This window comes from Bos grunniens, chromosome 9, assembly GCF_055505025.1.
Source record: "Bos grunniens cultivar Pamir isolate PY7600 chromosome 9, Bosgru_T2T1.0, whole genome shotgun sequence".
Taxonomy (NCBI): Eukaryota; Metazoa; Chordata; class Mammalia; order Artiodactyla; family Bovidae; genus Bos; species Bos grunniens.
In genome coordinates this window covers 68,831,231-68,848,474 of record NC_141173.1, presented here as the reverse complement: position 1 = coordinate 68,848,474, position 17,244 = coordinate 68,831,231, and the positions used below count along the sequence as shown (strand labels likewise).

At 39.2% G+C, this 17,244-nt stretch overlaps 1 protein-coding gene across 5 annotated transcripts in view; it reads left to right on the top strand.

Annotated features, from left to right (window-relative positions):
* ARHGAP18 (Rho GTPase activating protein 18) overlaps nucleotides 1–17,244 on the top strand; it is a 203,258-nt gene that overhangs the window by 122,834 nt on the left and 63,180 nt on the right. For all 5 annotated transcript variants that reach the window (XM_086316439.1, XM_086316437.1, XM_086316436.1 and 2 more), the window contains exon 2: nucleotides 15,563–15,759. In XM_086316439.1, coding sequence (XP_086172565.1) covers nucleotides 15,563–15,759 — 197 coding nt within the window. The remainder of the gene's footprint in view (nucleotides 1–15,562; nucleotides 15,760–17,244) is intronic.

Genomic DNA, 17,244 nt, shown 5'->3' with positions numbered 1-17,244 from the left:
ATTAGAAAGTTTACTATAAAATTTGTGCTGTAAATTTTAAATTTTAAATTAAAATCCACATCTTTAACCTATTTTGCTGGTTTAAAATCACATACATTCCTTACCATCATAAAAATCTTCTGCTTCATTATTCAGTGTTTAAACCTTAAGGATTCTATAAAAGATTTTTTTCTATTTACCTTGAGATGTCTAAAGCACTTGTTTTTCTCATTTTCTATAGCCATAGGATCCTTTTCCAGTACATTCTTAAATAGATTGCCAGGGAACTTATTTATCAAAGTTTCTGTAGTTGAGGGGGAGGAATAAGTGGGGAACACAGGTTCATTTCCATCACCTTATTTTCTCCTTCCTTAAAAATGCAACTCTGGGAGTTCCCTGGTGACCTAGTGGTTAGGATTTGGTGCTTTCACTTAGGTTCAATCCCTGGTCAGGGAATTGAGATCTCACAAATTGCTCAGTGTGGGTAGATGGGTTGTGGGGTGGGGGGAGCAACTGTAAGGCAAAGTGACTGGTTCAGACTTTATACATGAAAACATCAATGTGAACAGATTAGACTTATATAATTTTTAGATTTAGAAAAGACTTGAGGTATTCTTTATTTTTTTTTTTTTTTAATTTATTTCTTGTTAATTGAAGGATAGAATTGAGGTATTCTTGTTGTAGGGTGAATTTTATGTCATGCTTGCTTATACAATGAACGGTAAGGGCTGGAGAAAGGCTGATTTCTTCTGACTTCCAGTAGAATCTTTTTTCCCCATACACTTTCCTGTACTAATAGCCTTAAAAGTATTCTTTCCTGGGACATTAGTATAGACGAACAATGATGACAGTACTTGAGATGGGAGGATGGGGTAGTAAGCTGTTGGAGATAAAGTGAGGACATTTATACCATGACTTATAGAGTACTAGCCCAAAGTGAGGATGGGGTGACTGCTTAGGAGGTAGTCAGTAAAATGTCAGTCTCTCTTCCCTCTGTACTCACTCCATAGCTTCTTGCAATTCACTGATTAGGGTTGAAAATGGCACAATGAATTATGCAAAAGCTATTTCTGCAGCAGGAGCTGTCTTGCAGCCTAATGCACAGATGGAAAGATCCTCTTTTAATCATTGTTCCCACAACACTTGGAAGCTTTTTGAGGAATAAGCACTCAGAAGTGGAAGTGAATGGCCTTCAACAGTAAATGAGTTCCTTCTGCAGAGAGGAACTGAAATGTATTTATATGCAGATGGTTGCCCTGTGTTTGAATGCTCATCCATGTCATCTAAGATTCAAGCCAAACATCTCTTGAAATGCTTGGATTTGAGATGGTTCTACTGGAGGAATTACTTCTGCCCGGCTGGCCCAACATTATTATTTTTCTTCAGAAATGGCGACAAGTATTTAAATGCCAATTCATGAAGATATGCAAATTACATCTTTTTCTGATCTTTAGTTACTACTGAAGAGACTGAATTAGTTAGCATCTCCTTACTTTTATTAGCATAATATTAATGCAAATCATTAGCAAGGGCTTTTTAAGAAGGAAAGCAGAACCATCCATGGAAAGCAATTCAAAGCAGTGTTTATGTCCTCAGTTAGGAAGGAGAAACATTTATGACTACATTTCTTACTTTGGTATCTGTGCCAAGGACCACCCAACTGGGCCTTTTTTGGTACTTGCTTCTAAAATCAGCAACACCTTGGAGGTTTCACTTGCAGATCAAGAATCAGTCGGGAAAAGGCCCAAAGGTTATATGCAGGTACAAAGGTTATATGCTGGTATCTGTATCATGATTCAGATACCACTAAGAATGTGATATCTAAGAGATTGCTTTTTAAAATATGGGAGGAAAAGGTAAATGAACGTTATGCATTGAACAATTCAAGGTATAGTAAAAGACGGTCTTAAAACTATTCCCAGCAAAGGAGTTAATATAAAGAGGACACTGATTAATTCTTTATTTGCTTGGAGGAAATGGGCTTAAATTGGAGGGAAGTAAAGTTGAATCAAATAACAGGAAGACACTGTTGGCTCTGGGGAGAGCTTTATAAAATTAGAATGAGGTAGAGCAAGAGCCTGGAATCTCCCTTCTTATTGCCTCTTGTTGGGATACAAGCATTTTGTATACTCCCCTGCATCTGTGTCTGCCTCTAACTGGACTGAGCTCTGCAGCACCTGCTGTCTGCACTGCTCATTTGCATGGAGTCAGTGTTCCCTGGACTATTATTTTCCTATGTGTTTTATCTATTCTAATATCATGTAAACTCTTAGGGATCAGAGGTGAGGTCCTGTACTACTTTGGACTTCAACTTGTATATATGCATGCCAAATTGCTTCAGTCGTGTCCAACTCTTTGTGACCCTATGGACTATAGCCCCCCAGGCTCCTCTGTGGAGGAGGGGTTCTTGTGGGGTTCTCTGTGCAAGAATACTGGAATGGGTTGCCATATCCTTCTCCAGGGGATCTTCCTGACCCAGGGATTGAGCCCATGTCTCTTATGTCTCCTACATTGGTAGGTGGGTTCTTTACCACTAGCACCACCTGGGAAACCCTCAACTTGTATAGTACCTTGCAGCTAATGAGGAGCCAGTGTTTGTTGAATGAATGTGTGAATAATCACAAGTTGGTTATTTGTTGGTATCAAGTGAGAACTCAAGTGCTATAGCATCATTCCACCAAAACATTGAAGTGTTAACCTAATTCCAATTCCACTGTTCTTTCCAGTGTCCACTTCATTACTGAATGGAAAATATAGTTAATTATGTAGATTAAGTAGGCTTCTCTGGTGGCACAGTGTTAAAGAACCCGCCTGCCAATATAGGAGACATTAGAGACTCGGGTTCGATCCCTGGGTGGGGAAGATTCCCTGAAGGAGGAAATGGCAACCCACTCTAGTATTCTTGCCTGGAAAATTCCATGGATAGAGGAGCATGGCAGGCTACAATTCACGAGGTTGCACGGAGTTGGACCCAGCTAAAGTAACTTAGCAGGCACGCAATAGCATAATGAAGACCAAAGATTGAATATAGGCATTCTTCAGTGAAATTTTCTATTCACGAATCTATTGGATTAAGAAATTTACACTCCTGTATTAGATTGGTTGGCATATGCTTAGAGTTTCACAAGTATTTCTAGTAAGAGCTGTGTATTTAGTTTATAGAAGCATCTTCAGCAAATAACTAAAGTCCTTTATGAGGTGAGGACACTTAATAGTTGGCCCTCAAACATCTAAGTTGAAAAAGAACTAGAAAAATTCTGAGTCTTGGATGTTTACTGTGCAGTGTCTGATGGCCTAGATCTTTCTAACTTACTCTGACAAGATAGTAAAGGAAGTTTATCTTTGATCCCTGGCTACCATGACCTTGGTGCCCTGCATAAATACCACCTTCTGCCTTAGGGGCACGACATCCTTTTATCTTTTCCTTGTAGAACTTATTCAGATTCTGTTCTGTCTCAAGAGGCTCATTCTCTAGTCAGTCACCCTCTTGCTAATCTCTTCAGCAGTGTTGGCTTCCTGAAATGACAGTTCTTTCTTCCACCTCTCTTTCCTGGCAAGAAAGGGCATGGGTGGCACATCTGGCTAGGACGTGAATTCCTGGGAGCCTTGGCCTGTGCAGAATGTGGGATTCATTCGAGAGGGCAACTCAGCAGATGACCTTTGGGAAAGAGATATCACTCAGTCTGGATTATTTCTTTGTAGGGACTGGGCAGAAAGGAAAATCCATGTATGGAGTAGTGGGGTCAGCAGTAGAGAGCAAGAGGAATGGCAGTGGGAGACTGGAGTCCTTGAGCTGGCCCTTGATTTATCATCAGCTTTTTATAGAATAGAACTTCCCTGGTGGCTCAGATGGTAAAGCGTCTGTCTACAATGGGGGAGATCTGGGTTCAATCCCTGGGTTGGGAAGATCCCCTGGAGAAGGAAATGTCAATCCACTCCAGTACTATTGCTTGGAAAACCCCATGGATAGAGGAGCCTGGTAGGCTACAGTCCATGGGGTCACAAAGAGTCGGACATGACTGAGCGACTTCACTTTCACTTTTTATAGAATGCCAGCAGCCTTGGCCATAGCTAGGGAGGGAACTCTTATGAATTTCTTAGCTTTTTTCAAAGTCCCACAAGAAATGGCATTTTGGAACCAGATGCCATATTACTTTTGATGAAGTGGGAATATTGCTGCCCCATGTAAGTAACAGGTTGATAGTAGGCTTGCATAAGCATGATGATGAGCTGGAGACTCTCAGACTTCCTAAGAGGACCAGGAGAGGAATTCAACCAGGACAGGTGCATAAACTTAAATCCAGCTTGGAGGATTTAATCCTCCCAGAATTTGATGTGGCAGAATTTGATTTGATTTAGTCTTCCCAGAATTTGATTTTACCAGAGCTCTGTGTGCCCATAACTGTGCTGGATGATATGGGAATTGCATTAGTTAGGTTTTCGTTTTCTTTTTTTAATTTATTCATTTATTTTTGGCTGTGCTGGGTCTTTGTTGCTGCGTGTGGGTTTTCCCTAGTTGCCGTGAGCAGGGGCTGCTCTCTGGTTGTGGTGCATGGGCCTCTCATGCTGTGGTTTCTTTTGTTGCAGACCCAGGCTCTAGGGCGTGGGCTCAGTGGTTGTGGTACACGGGCTTCATTACCCAGCGCCATGTGGAATCTCCCTGATCAGGGGTTGAATCCGCGTCCTCTGCATTGGTACGTGGATTCTTAACCAGTGGACCACCAGGGAAGTCCTAGTTATGCTTTCTTATTTGTAGTTTTTCTTTCCCTTCTTCAGTTCAGTTCAATTCAGTCACTCAGTCGTGTCCGACTCTTTGCGACCCCATGAATCGCAGCACGCCAGGCCTCCCTGTCCATCACCAACTCCCGGAGTTCACTCAGACTCACGTCCATCGAGTCAGTGATGCCATCCAGCCATCTCATCCTCTGTCGTCCCCTTCTCCTCCTGCCCCCAATCCCTCCCAGCATCAGAGTCTTTTCCAATGAGTCAGCTCTTCACATGAGGTGGCCAAAGTACTGGAGTTTCAGCTTTAGCATCATTCCTTCCAAAGAAATCCCAGGGCTGATCTCCTTCAGAATGGACTGGTTCCCATAATTTTTCCCATAAATCCCTTGCCCATTCCTCAGGGTCAGCTTAGGTCTCTCTGTCTTTTGGACCTTGTTCCTGTCCTCTAAACAGAGCTCAGCGACGTTGACTAAAAACATTTGTTTTTGTGAGATTTTTGGTTTGTTCTGTTTTTTCCTTCAAAAATTAGGTTTAAAGCCCCCACCCCCAGGCAGCATTTTACTATTAGAAATTGCCTTTAGTTTCCATGTTTTATTTTATATTTCATGTCTTTTTGAGGCTACTTGCGTTCATATCTGTCTTATATTGACTCAGCTCAGATTCTGAAGCATACTAAGAAAAAAGTGGTCTCAGACAATCTCATTGAAAAAGGAAAAAAAAAATCCTGTAATATTCAAATAGTCTACTTTGTAACTGACTTCTGAAAACATATAGTGGAAAATGTTACAGATGAATTATTTCTAAGCTTGGCTAAATTATTTTAAGAGCTGGAAATTATTTCTTCACCACCCCCTTCCATCTCCTCGGTACAGCTGACTTTTAGTACCTGGCTTATGAAAATACTTCCTGGCCTTCAGAACTTACCGGTGGAACATTATAGTCTTCGAACGTCATTTGGAGCTATCCATAAAATTACACTTTGCAGGCTAAGTGAAGCAGCTTTCTTTTTCCTACCCAGGTATTTGCCACACAGTTACTGCTGTTTTAAATTGTTCTGCTATTACTACTCACCAGCATTACTTTGAAATGATGTAGAAATATGTGTCTTCTCCCTTTTTATTGTGAAACATAAACACAGACATCCTTCCACTTTGAACATTTTTTTCAGTGTTTGTCTATAGCAGTCCTTCTGCTGACTGATGGAAGCTTGGTTTTATGCCACTGTGGCCCCACTGAGGTAAATGATTTCCCAACCTTATTGTAACAAACAATCCCAAAGGACTGAAAAGAGTTTAATAATAGTGCCCCCATCTTTTCCACAGTATATGCCTGTGCATTTGGCTTTGATTATTATCAAAAGGGTTTTTTTTTTTTTTAGTCAAATCTTGCCTTATGTCCATTGGCATAGGAAAATTGATGTTAATACGTATATAAAGTCTTAAAGAAAGGCGAGAGAGTGGCCCATAGAAGTAAGTGAAACCATCGTCCAACAGTATTCTAAAGTATTAGTGTTCATAGTTTCATGTTACATCAAGAAATATTTTGTTAGCACCTATGTGATGGTGCGGGCTTCCCAGGTGGCTCATGGTAAAGAATCCACCTGCCAGTGAAGGAGATGCAGGTTTGATCCCAGGGTCAGGAAGACCCCCTGGAGAAGGAAATAGCAACCCACTCAGGTATTCTTGGAAAATACCATGGGCAGAAGAGCCTGGCGGGCTACAGTCGATGGGGTCACAAAAGAGTCAAACGTAACTAGGTGAGTAAAACGGCAACACTGTATGATGGTAGGCTTTATGAATCAATAGCAGCTTACTTTATGAATTGGAAAGAGAGATCAGAAAATTGTAATTTGTCAGTCTGTAGTCAGTCAATGCCCAGAATGAGTGTCGTGGCCAATAGTTAAACATCTATCCTGTATCCTAGATCTTGAAGTATATTAAGTTTTATATGTGAGAGAGTTGCACATTGGTAAAAATTTATCCATTTGCATTAATGTATTTTTAAGGCATGTGGTTAACTGTAATGTTGAGATCCTAAGGTAATGGAGGGCATGATAGGGGACTTTTGAATGAGGAGTTCAAGCATATTAGAGAAGATGGGAAGACTTTTGGTCTTTTACCTCTGAAAACATGTTGAGAACTTGATAGACTCCTCAGAAAGAAATAAGCACAGCTTTGAAACCCAAAAGGCAAAAATTTGATTTTTCAAGAGCAATAAAAAATAGGTATAAGCTTGATGACAGTTTTGGGTGCTGATTTGAAGCCTCATAACTTTTGTGAGAAAAGAATCAGGCATTAGACAGTTGTAAGAAAACCAGACTCCGGCTCAGGAAAGAGTAGCCTATGGAGCCTAGGGTCCTGTGTGAGTGGGCTTCAGGCAAATCTAGGAGGACTGTGGCGAACGGTGCTGGGGAGTGGGAGGGGTCCCAGGATGGGCTGTGGAGGTACCCTAAATTATGGATCTGATTTGCAGAAATGGTTATTTGGGCAGAGGTTGAAGTGGAGGTGAGCGCATAGTGGCAGTTAGAGAGGAAGTGAAATTCTGAGGCAGGAAAGGGGAACCGCAGCAGGGCCTGGAGCGTGTTAGGGACGATGCTGAAGCAGAGGTCATGAACCAGAGGTCCTTTCTGAGAGCTGTCTGGGCTGCTGGTTCGGTGAGGAACTGGAAAACGCCACCTTTGCCTAGCATCAGTATCATTGCTAATCTCTCTGACAACGCAGACTTGAGCAGGCTGGTTGAACAGACATCTCTGATAAGGTGCCCAACACATTGCAGGCATTCAACAAATATTTTATTTGTTTTAGCAATTAAGTTGACAGGATGGAACCAGGGAATGTGTGCTTAAAAAACAGTATGCCAGTGCTTGTTTGTGACTTAATATTAGGTACAGTCTGATAGGAAAATAGCTGTTTTGTATGTTCCATATAAAGAAGCCTAATTTCAAATTAAGCACTCAAGAGTTATAGAGGCATAGAACAATCACCTATTAATTACCTTTTAGGGTTTCCTGATGACTAATTTTTTTATTGTCTACTTTTCATGTACCTGTTTTATTCCTTTGTAGTTTTGTGCAATTAAATAAGAAACACCTTAGAAATTAAAAGGAGGATGTTGTTTCATAGGCAACGATAATTCAGTAATTAATAATCAAACAATTCCCAAGCATCTGCTATGGTAAATGGATGGCTAAACCCAGGGACACCCAGATGAAAAAACAACAGCAGCAAAAAAAAAAAACCAGAAAGAACTTTGTAGATACTTGCCCCAAGGAACACACAGTGTAGTGGTAGAAATACAAGTGTGGGTAACACAGTCTGAGTTGTGGTCAGGGCTGGGGGGAGACTGAAGGAGCAAGGAAATCTTTGCTCTTTCTTTATTCCAACCCCCATGGAGAAAGGTGCCAAGATATGACAGCTGGAAAACAGATCCAACTGGAGGGCCACCAAATGCTGAGTGGCTGCTGGTGTTGCACCTCCAGATGTTTCACAACTAACCAGAACAAGGAAAGGCCAGAGTTCTGGATTCAAGCTGTGTCAGGTGCGTCCCAGTGTCCAGTAGAGACACATCCTGGTGATGGAAAATTGAGATTGAGGGGAGTGCATATGCAAACTCAGTCCCGTGTGCTTTGAACCAGTCTTCTAAGATCTTGACATTTCACGTTAAAGTCCCACTTCAGATCTCTCTAACCTCGTCTTGGAAAATGACTTTGATTTTAAGATCCTTGGCTCCCATTTGGCTACTTTTTGAGTCGTGTCTCCAGTTGAGGAAGGAAAAACTGCCTCTTGAGAGAGATTGGGGGAGCTCAGAACAAAGAGGATCTCACATCTACTGAGAAGAAGCCCTCGAAAATAGGAAAGTCCTTTGCCTGGTGGTTGGTGTTATCCTGTGATTTCCCTTTTACATAACCTGTGCCTCTACTTAAAAGGGAAGGGAGTTTTTCCAGCTTACTCTGGTTGCCTGATGATGCTTCCACATGCCTTTCTGTGTTGTACCTTTCCTCCTTCCTTTCTACTAGACCTGGTGGTTGTGGCTGCCGCCTATAGCCTTTATTCTGTTAGTGATATTCACATATGGGTTGGTTCTACCACAGTGTTTTTGTAAAAGTGATAAAGCCAAGTTTTCAAAGCTTTCTCACAGCAACCTTACTAATGTGCTTCTCTTCCCAGCTTGACTTGGGCAGTGTTGGGTAAATGGTGCGTCATCAGTTCATTTGTGCATTGTTTTGCTGTGTGTCAAAGTTGGGTGGACGCTCTGTGATGACTATAGCAGTGTGCTATGCAGATGTTAAGTGATTTTTATTTTTAAAGAAAAAGCTGAAAGAAATAATGAGTAAATTTTATCTCCACCCCTCCACCCCATGGGCTTGCCTGATGGTTAAAAATCTGCCTGCAATGCAAAAGACCTGGATTCAATCCCTGGGTCAGGAAGATCCCCTGGAGAAGGGAATGGCAACCCACTCCAGTATTCTTGCCGGAGAACCCCATGGACAGAGTGGGTCCTACAGTCCATGGTGTCGCAAAGAGTTGGACTCAACTGAGTGATTAACACTAGGATTAACACAACTACTACTGCTTCCCTCCCCCCACTCCCCCAAATGAAAGGGTTAAAATGTGCAAAGGATAAAAGTAAGCTTACTTGGATTGTGAAAATTAGTGTGTTTCTAAAACTGTAGCAGTTGGGTTGGGAAGAAGATGTAAGCAACTTTTCTCCTGCGCTCTGAAGGCTGCCTGGGAGTGGGGAAAGAAAGGCCAGAGAGGGATTGCTTCCTAATCAACTTCTTCCTGCCTTAAGGCATTGTCAGTGTTCTTTCTTCCTGGTGTCAGAGCCACTAATAATTACTGCTTTCAACTAAACAATAGTAGGCATTCAGTTCACAGGGAAAAAGAAATGACATGGGTCATTCATAGGCTGCAGTTCTTCCTAGTCATTCAAATTCAATGTAGTCTGATGGACAAGGCCATTATGGAGTATTAATAGCTTTACTATCTCAGATGGCAGTGATTACTTTAAAATCACTGATAAAATGAAAGAGAAAAATCTACACATCAGAAGCACTTTCCCCGCCCCCGCCCCCCCACCCAGCCTAGAGGTAATGTAGATCCAGAGTGAATGTTTAAAACATTTTAAACATCTTTGAAACCAAGTTTAAAAATATATATATATATTTGAAGTCGTGTCCTAGCATGGCATAAATCACATTTTAGAAAATGCATTGGAAAAGGTTTCTCATGCATTTGATGTTATGATGGTATGATTTGATTGTTAAATGTATTTTTCTCTAGATAAGTATAGTGGTCATTCAAAAACATTAATTATAGGCTGTGTCAACAAGATCACTTTTGGTTTTGCTATGTGCAAAACTCACAAAGACTGGAACGTTGGATGTGAAAAAAAGTAAATTCTACCCTTTCCAGTCTATTTGGTATAATGACTGCAGAAGAAATGAGGACACCAGTTTTGGTTCCACCATCACTTTGCTGGGATTTTGAAGAAGATTTAGCCCTGGCAACTCATTACCTCATCTAGAAAATGATGGGATAGGTACACTTCAATAAACATGGCTTTATCTAAAATATACTTGGTCGTTATGGTTGATAAGTCGTGATCTCAATAAGAACTTTTTTTTTTGGCACCTTAAAAACAGAACAAAAACAAAACAAAACAAAAATAGCCTTATCCTCATATCTCTCAACCCAGTCCTTTCTTTTCCTGTTGGAAGTGAAAGTAGAATAAGAAGCATACAAGAGAGTATACTTCTTTTAGAAAGGATCTTGTAAGAATATAAAACCAAATCATAGCATCAAAGGACTTCAAGAAAGCAGACTTTGAGCCATAAAAATACTTCTAGAAGGAGCAGGATTGAGAGACAGACTGGATGTGAAGTTTAGCAGTATGACTGTTGATGGGGTGGAGTGCACAAAGTAGAGATTGGATCATGTAGTTAAATATGAGTGCAAAGAAGTGTCCTAGTTCTAAATAAATGCCTTGAGATGATTATAGGAAGAGGTACAGATGGCGAAGGAGCATTAAAGAAAATACCCATATTTCAAATACACTGGCCAAAAGGCGAAGCTTAGAGTTTCTACCCATTGTGCATGATGGATAAAAGTGGATGATGGAAGACACTGGTGAGGCAGGGGTTTTTAAATATGCTTTAATTTTTTGTCATTGTAGTATGAATTAAATATGGATATATCATTGGAATAAGTCCCAGTTTTGATGAAAGGCCGTAAAACTAAACTAAAATAAACAAAGAAGTAGGTCAGGAGTCACTAGGAAAGCATGTCTATTTCTTTCAGTAAGGCTTTCTGGAACATTGCCCACAGAATTGAAAAGTGCTTTCTCAGATCCATTAGGTGTTTTTGCGAAATCCTGGAGCAGCGGTTTTCAAAGTGTGGCCATGGAACCCGAGGCTCTTGAGACCCTTCAAAGGGTCTAGGAGATCAGAACTGTTTTCATAATAACCCAAGCTGTTAACTGGCCTTGTTCATTCTGATGCTCTCCTGAGAATACAGTGGTGTTTCCCAGAAACTACATGACTTAGAGTATCGCAAAAGAGTAGATGCAGAGGGAGATGGGAGAATCCATATGTCTTCTATTAAACTAAACATTAAAACAGTTTCAAAAATGTAAAACAGTGCTACTTATCTATTTTTTTAGAAAAAATATAGGGCTTCTCCCCACCTCTCCCCCAATGTTATTTATGATGTTTTCTTAAATAACATCTTAAATATTATTTCTTATTAAATGAATTAGTATTTAAAGTTTTTTTAAGTTTTAAGATCTAATAGTGTACATATCAATGAATATAATATATCTCAAAAACTCTTTGGAAGCCCTTGAAAATTAGGAAGTGTGTAAAAGAATCCTGAGACCAGAGGTTAAAGAATGACCGTCCTTAGAGGATAAGCAATTTCTCTGAACCTTAGAAGAGGGCAAAGGTGACTTTATTAAACTGTGGGAGAGGCAGTTATCTGTAGTTAGCAGTTACACAAATGTTAGCAATGATACTAACTTGAGTGCCTTCTCCTTGGTTACCTCTAAGGTCGTTCCTCAGTAGGAATTCTTATTTGATGTTGTTTTGTTTAGTTGCTAGGTCATATCCAACGCATTTGTGACCCCGTGGACTGTAGCCTGCCAGGCTCCTCTGTCCATGGGATTTTCCAGGCAAGAAGGCTGGAATGGATTGCCATTTCCTTCTCCAGGGGATCTTTCCCATCCAGGAAGCGAACCCACATTGCCTGCATTGGCAGGCGGATTCTTTACTGCTGAGCCACCAGGGAAGCTCTTATTGGATGACTTCCAACAAAGTCGTCAAAGCTATTGGCATTCTTTCCATTTTATAGATAGCAGCAAGTTAGAATCAGAGGAGTGATTTCCTCCAGGGATCATGAAAGAAAGTTAAGTAAAGCTGGAATCATTTGGTGCTTAGGACTCCCAGTCCTGTATGTTTCCCCGTCAGTTCACTGACTGCAGTGGTACCAGGATGAATCATGAGTGTTCTAGCGGACCACAGCGAAGTGCATGGTAAAGTCTGCCTCCTTCTGGAGGACAACTTCTGTCAAATCAGTTTAAGATTTCTACTACAAAATAAATAACAGGTATCGCTAATACCCTGAATGATGTCAGTACATTTGAAATTCACTCACCGAGTAGGAAAAAAAAAGAAATTACAGAAAAATAGGAGAAAATACACCTAGGGAAAATACAAGGAAACAGATCCCCTATTTTTATCAACACAGCATGAGGACATGCTGCAAGAAGATAACACACCATGAAGGCCCGGGGGACAGAGGGGGCCTGTAAAGTTGAGTATTTGCTGGTATGTTAGTGCCCAGGGAAAAAGAGCCCAAGTGATAATACTGTGATGTAATGCCTTGTCCAGCAGACTAAGAAGCAGCTTCTTTTAGAGGAGTGGCTAGTTCTGTAGTTCTAGATGTAAAAAGGTGAGAAGTGGGGGAGTTGGGGAAGAGTGTTCATGGGCTATTTATAGCACATGGGATTCTGGGTGGGAGTGAGGAAGAATGCAAAGAGAATTAGCATTGGCAGTGAGTCAGGTGGAGGTAATTGGTAGTTGCCTGTGGTGGGGCAAACTATGTGTTTCTCTGATTTGAGCACCATGTGTTGGCTGGGATCTTTGGGAAATACAGAATATCTCTGCTCCATACTTCATTATGTCTAGCAGATGTTGCTTTTATGTGTTTGAGTTCAATTTGCAGAATGAACATGGTGTCATAAAAGCATACTCCTAAAAACAGAAGAGAGGAAACCAGTTAACTGGCCTGTTACCAGGACAGTTTTAAGAAGGGACAGGCTTTTAGCTGTGGCCTGTCTGAACTACAAAAGTGAGAATAATCTAAGAAGAAAACCAGTGACATGACATGTTTATTGATGTAAACTGTAAATAAAGAATGTTCGGTCACATTTTTAGAAAAAAATGTAAAATATTCAGCAGCTAATTAAGGAGGGGACTTACACTGGATGGTTGCCTCCTTCCTATACTCCATCCCCTAATATTTAAAAAAGAAATTGTTTTCTTGCAAAATTTGCCAGTGATCCAAAATAAAATAAAATAAAATCTTCCCTTTCCATGACTCAGTATCTTCAGGTTATTACAACAAACCTTTTCAGCTTTTGAATCTTAATAGAGTCAAAATATTGAGTCGGTTCATCAGCACTAAATGATTAGATTTTTGCTTTATGGATGTTTTAAAAGCAGGCCTTGATATAGAAGGTTTATTTACGTAACAGTGCTATTGCTCAATGCCCTTGCATTTTTCTGCACATGCTATCTTAATGGAAATTTACTGGAAAATTCTTGCCAGAATAAACACATTCTTTCAGGAGCAAAAGGCTTAATGTACTTTTCGTTCAACGGCACCTCTTTCCTGTGAGCAGATAAAACATATTATTTGGCATTAGTCATTATACTTCACACATTCCACAGTTCTCATCGTGGGGCTAAGGTTGTAGAAAATAGTAATATAGTAGACAACCTTAAAATGAGAGGTAAAACAAAAGCAAGGAAGGGTATCCATATATCTGACATGAAATCAAAAGTGAATTTGGCAGATACTCTATAAAATTAGTTTGAGCTAGTCCTGATAAAGCAGGATTAAGGATTATGAACCAAAGATCAGTTGAGCTGGTGATCACAGAAATAAAAAGTATAGTTTACTTTTCATTTCTAAGAGAAAGAGAGCATTTTCATTTGCATTTTAATTTAAGAATCAGAAGTGTAAACCCTAAATGGAGGACACTGATGGTATCATGGCCACTGGGTTAGAGAAGGGACCAGAGTGGGATATAAGGATGTAAACAGGAGCTGGGGCGGGGAGGGAGAAACTGTCTCTGAATTAAGGGCTGGGGAGGCAAACAGTGCACAATGGAGACTAGAGGAAAGAGATTCGCACAAACACGTCTAGACGTCCTCCTGTTGGCCCTCATCTAACACTGACCCCCCATCACCACCCCAGGACTGCTACTGGAGCGAGATGATAGGAATTGTTGCATTAATAAAATGTGTAATCAAGACAGAGAGAACCATTTTTACAGGGATAAAACTGGCCAATTAGCATATTACAGTTATGTCAGTTATATTGCGTTTATTTGCAGCAATAGGTAATTAACTTCTTTGACTTTTTCTGAGAAGTCAGTTGGAATTAAACTACGGGGTAGATTCCACCAGAGTTTAGTGACCTTCTTCCTTATGCCATATTAAATCCTACTATTTTAAATAATTATAGGAGAGGCCAGTTTCAATGTGAAAATGTTCAAAGACAATTAAAGAATTTTGTTTTATTGCATTTCTTTTTATTTTCTCTATGTGCAGTAAGTAAACCAGTCTAGCAAGAGTGTATCACTTCCTAATGTCCTCTTGGGAGATTAAAAAAGCGATTTGAAATTAGAATAACAAAATACTCATTCACCAATTATTATCTCTACTCAAATTATAATTCTAAAAAATTATTGAATATAAAGGGGAAAAACATAGCTAAAAAATTTCCTCCTTGAAGTAATAAGGCTTTTCCTCTTCTATCTCAATATAAACAATCTTGAAACAATTCAGTATTTCTCTTCTATATGGGTTTTTATTATTAGGCCTTTTAATTCAATTTTTGTAGTAGGTAGGATATGATTTATAAATAAAAAATATAGTTGAAGTTATTAAAAAACCCACCCTATTCATGTATCCTTTTATCATAAATTATAAGCTAAATGGTTTAAGAGGTAATTCTCAACTTATTCAAAATTGCTAATAAATGCATTTTACCATGTTTTAAAATATATGTAAGTAATAGGTACATTTATAAATGTAAAGATTAAATGTTGCTTTCTAAAATAGGATGTAACAGTAAACTTAATATATTATCCTTCTATTTGTGTTTTGGTTCCAAAAAATAAAAGGAAAATTCAAGTGGTACCTCATTCATTGTTTGCAGATATTTGCTATGTAAAGGTTGACTGAGTTTAATTTATAATTATCAATGATAAATATGAAATACTGTGTAAAATTCAATCCCAATTTTATTAACCTTTAATCAGTTGCTTTCTAAGAACAAATTTTCAGGTTTAAAGGAGCTTTAACATAATTTAAGTGAAATGGAAATGTAAAAATATTTATCACATAGCTATTTGTTCATTGTCAAAGTTTTCTGTAGAGGATAAAACTTTTCATTCTACAAACATGTTATAATCAGTAGCCTCTCAAGGCAAACAGTTTCAAAGCAAACATCTCTTTGGTTTTGTTAAGGAGAACTTGAGTTTCCAAGTTCTCCAGCTTAGTATTATGATATTGTAGAAATAATACTACTTCCTCATGTACTAAAATGAACCATGTTTTCTTTTGACTTTACAGTAGAAGATATGGCCAGTATACTATGAACCAGGAAGTCACCAAAGTTACAGAAAGACCTCCATTTGATCGATCAGGTTCCCAGGATTCTTTGGATGAACTATCTATGGAAGCTTATTGGACTGAACTAGAAAATATCAAGAAATCTCATGAAAACAGACAAGATGATCAAGAGGTGGTGGTTGTCAAAGAGCCTGATGGTAATGATGAAATTAATAAAACTTTTTCTTAGTTTATTTTGTATGTATTGATGGGAAATGAATACATAGGAAGAAAGAAATTAAAATGAGGAAAACCAGAAAAAAAAATGGTAGTTGCCTTTCAACTTAAAAATGACTTAATTGTGGCAGATTATAGATGCAGCCGCCAAATATAAATGATATAAGTAAATTCACTGAGTTTTGGATATGGCTAGACTCTTATTGGCTAAGCTGTATCATAGACTCTTAGGGCTGGATCTTTGAAATCATCTAACATCTCTTTAAATTCCATCTGTGGTATCCTAGCCCCGTGGTTGTTTGGCCTCAAGTGAGTAGAGATGCTAATGATGTTGGTGTTTTTCCATTGTTCAGCTTGAGCTGTTTTGATGTTCTTTATTTTATTGATTTACAATCTGTTCCACACTACCTTTGACTCACTATTGTCAGTCTACTTTCTGGAAGAGCAGAACAAATCTGCTCTGTTGTTTGCATGACAGCTTTTCAAATGATTGAGGATAGTTATCTTGTTACTAGACAAATAACTTTTTTCTAGAAGGAAAAAGATTCACATAAATCAGTCCTTGGTGGTGGATTGCAGACCTATCCTAGTCTTGGTTATCTTATCTTTCAAACTGTTGTCTTTTAGATTGGCAACAGTGCCAGCTAAGCTTAGGGTGGAGATTTTGACAGTGAAAGTGGAAGATGGTATTAGCATTTTTAGCCTCCCTATTTACTTCTCATATTTGGTTCATAATTGCTGTCATCTCTATCTGCATTTCCCACAGTCCCCATTATTGTACTTGATATTCTGGAAGAAGCATGGAAAAATTTACTTTTTTCCCTCCTCTTAAATTTCATGCTTTTTAAAAAAAAATCAACATTAAGTTCAAGTAGACACTAGGTTTCTCGTGTCTAACTCTGGTATCTATTATATTAGCTTGCTTTCCATGCCTTGTGCTGACCATAAGTTTGGAAGTGTATCTTTGGTGTACAGGCTGATACAGATTCCAAAAAAGAGCCACGGTCAGTACCTTGGGTACCACAGCTAGCAGTGACCTGTTTTTCAACAGAAGACTTCTTAATGATGCTAAATGACTTAGCATCAAGTTGTTTAGTACTAAAATCTGCATAGGTTTTTCTCCTTTGCTATAACATTGCTTGGAAAAAAAAAAAAAGCAACCATTAATACTTCAGATATGCAGATGACACCACCCTTATGGCAGAAAGTGAAGAGGAACTAAAAGGCCTCTTGATGAAAGTGAAAGTGGAGAGTGAAAAAGTTGGCTTAAAACTCAATATTCAGAAAACGAAGATCATGGCATCTGGTCCCATCACTTCATGGGAAATAGATGGGAAAACAGTGGAAACAGTGTCAGACTTTATTTTTCTGGGCTCCAGAATCACTGCAGATGGTGATTGCAGACATGAAATTAAAAGACACTTACTCCTTGGAAGGAAAGTTATGACCAACCTAGATAGCATATT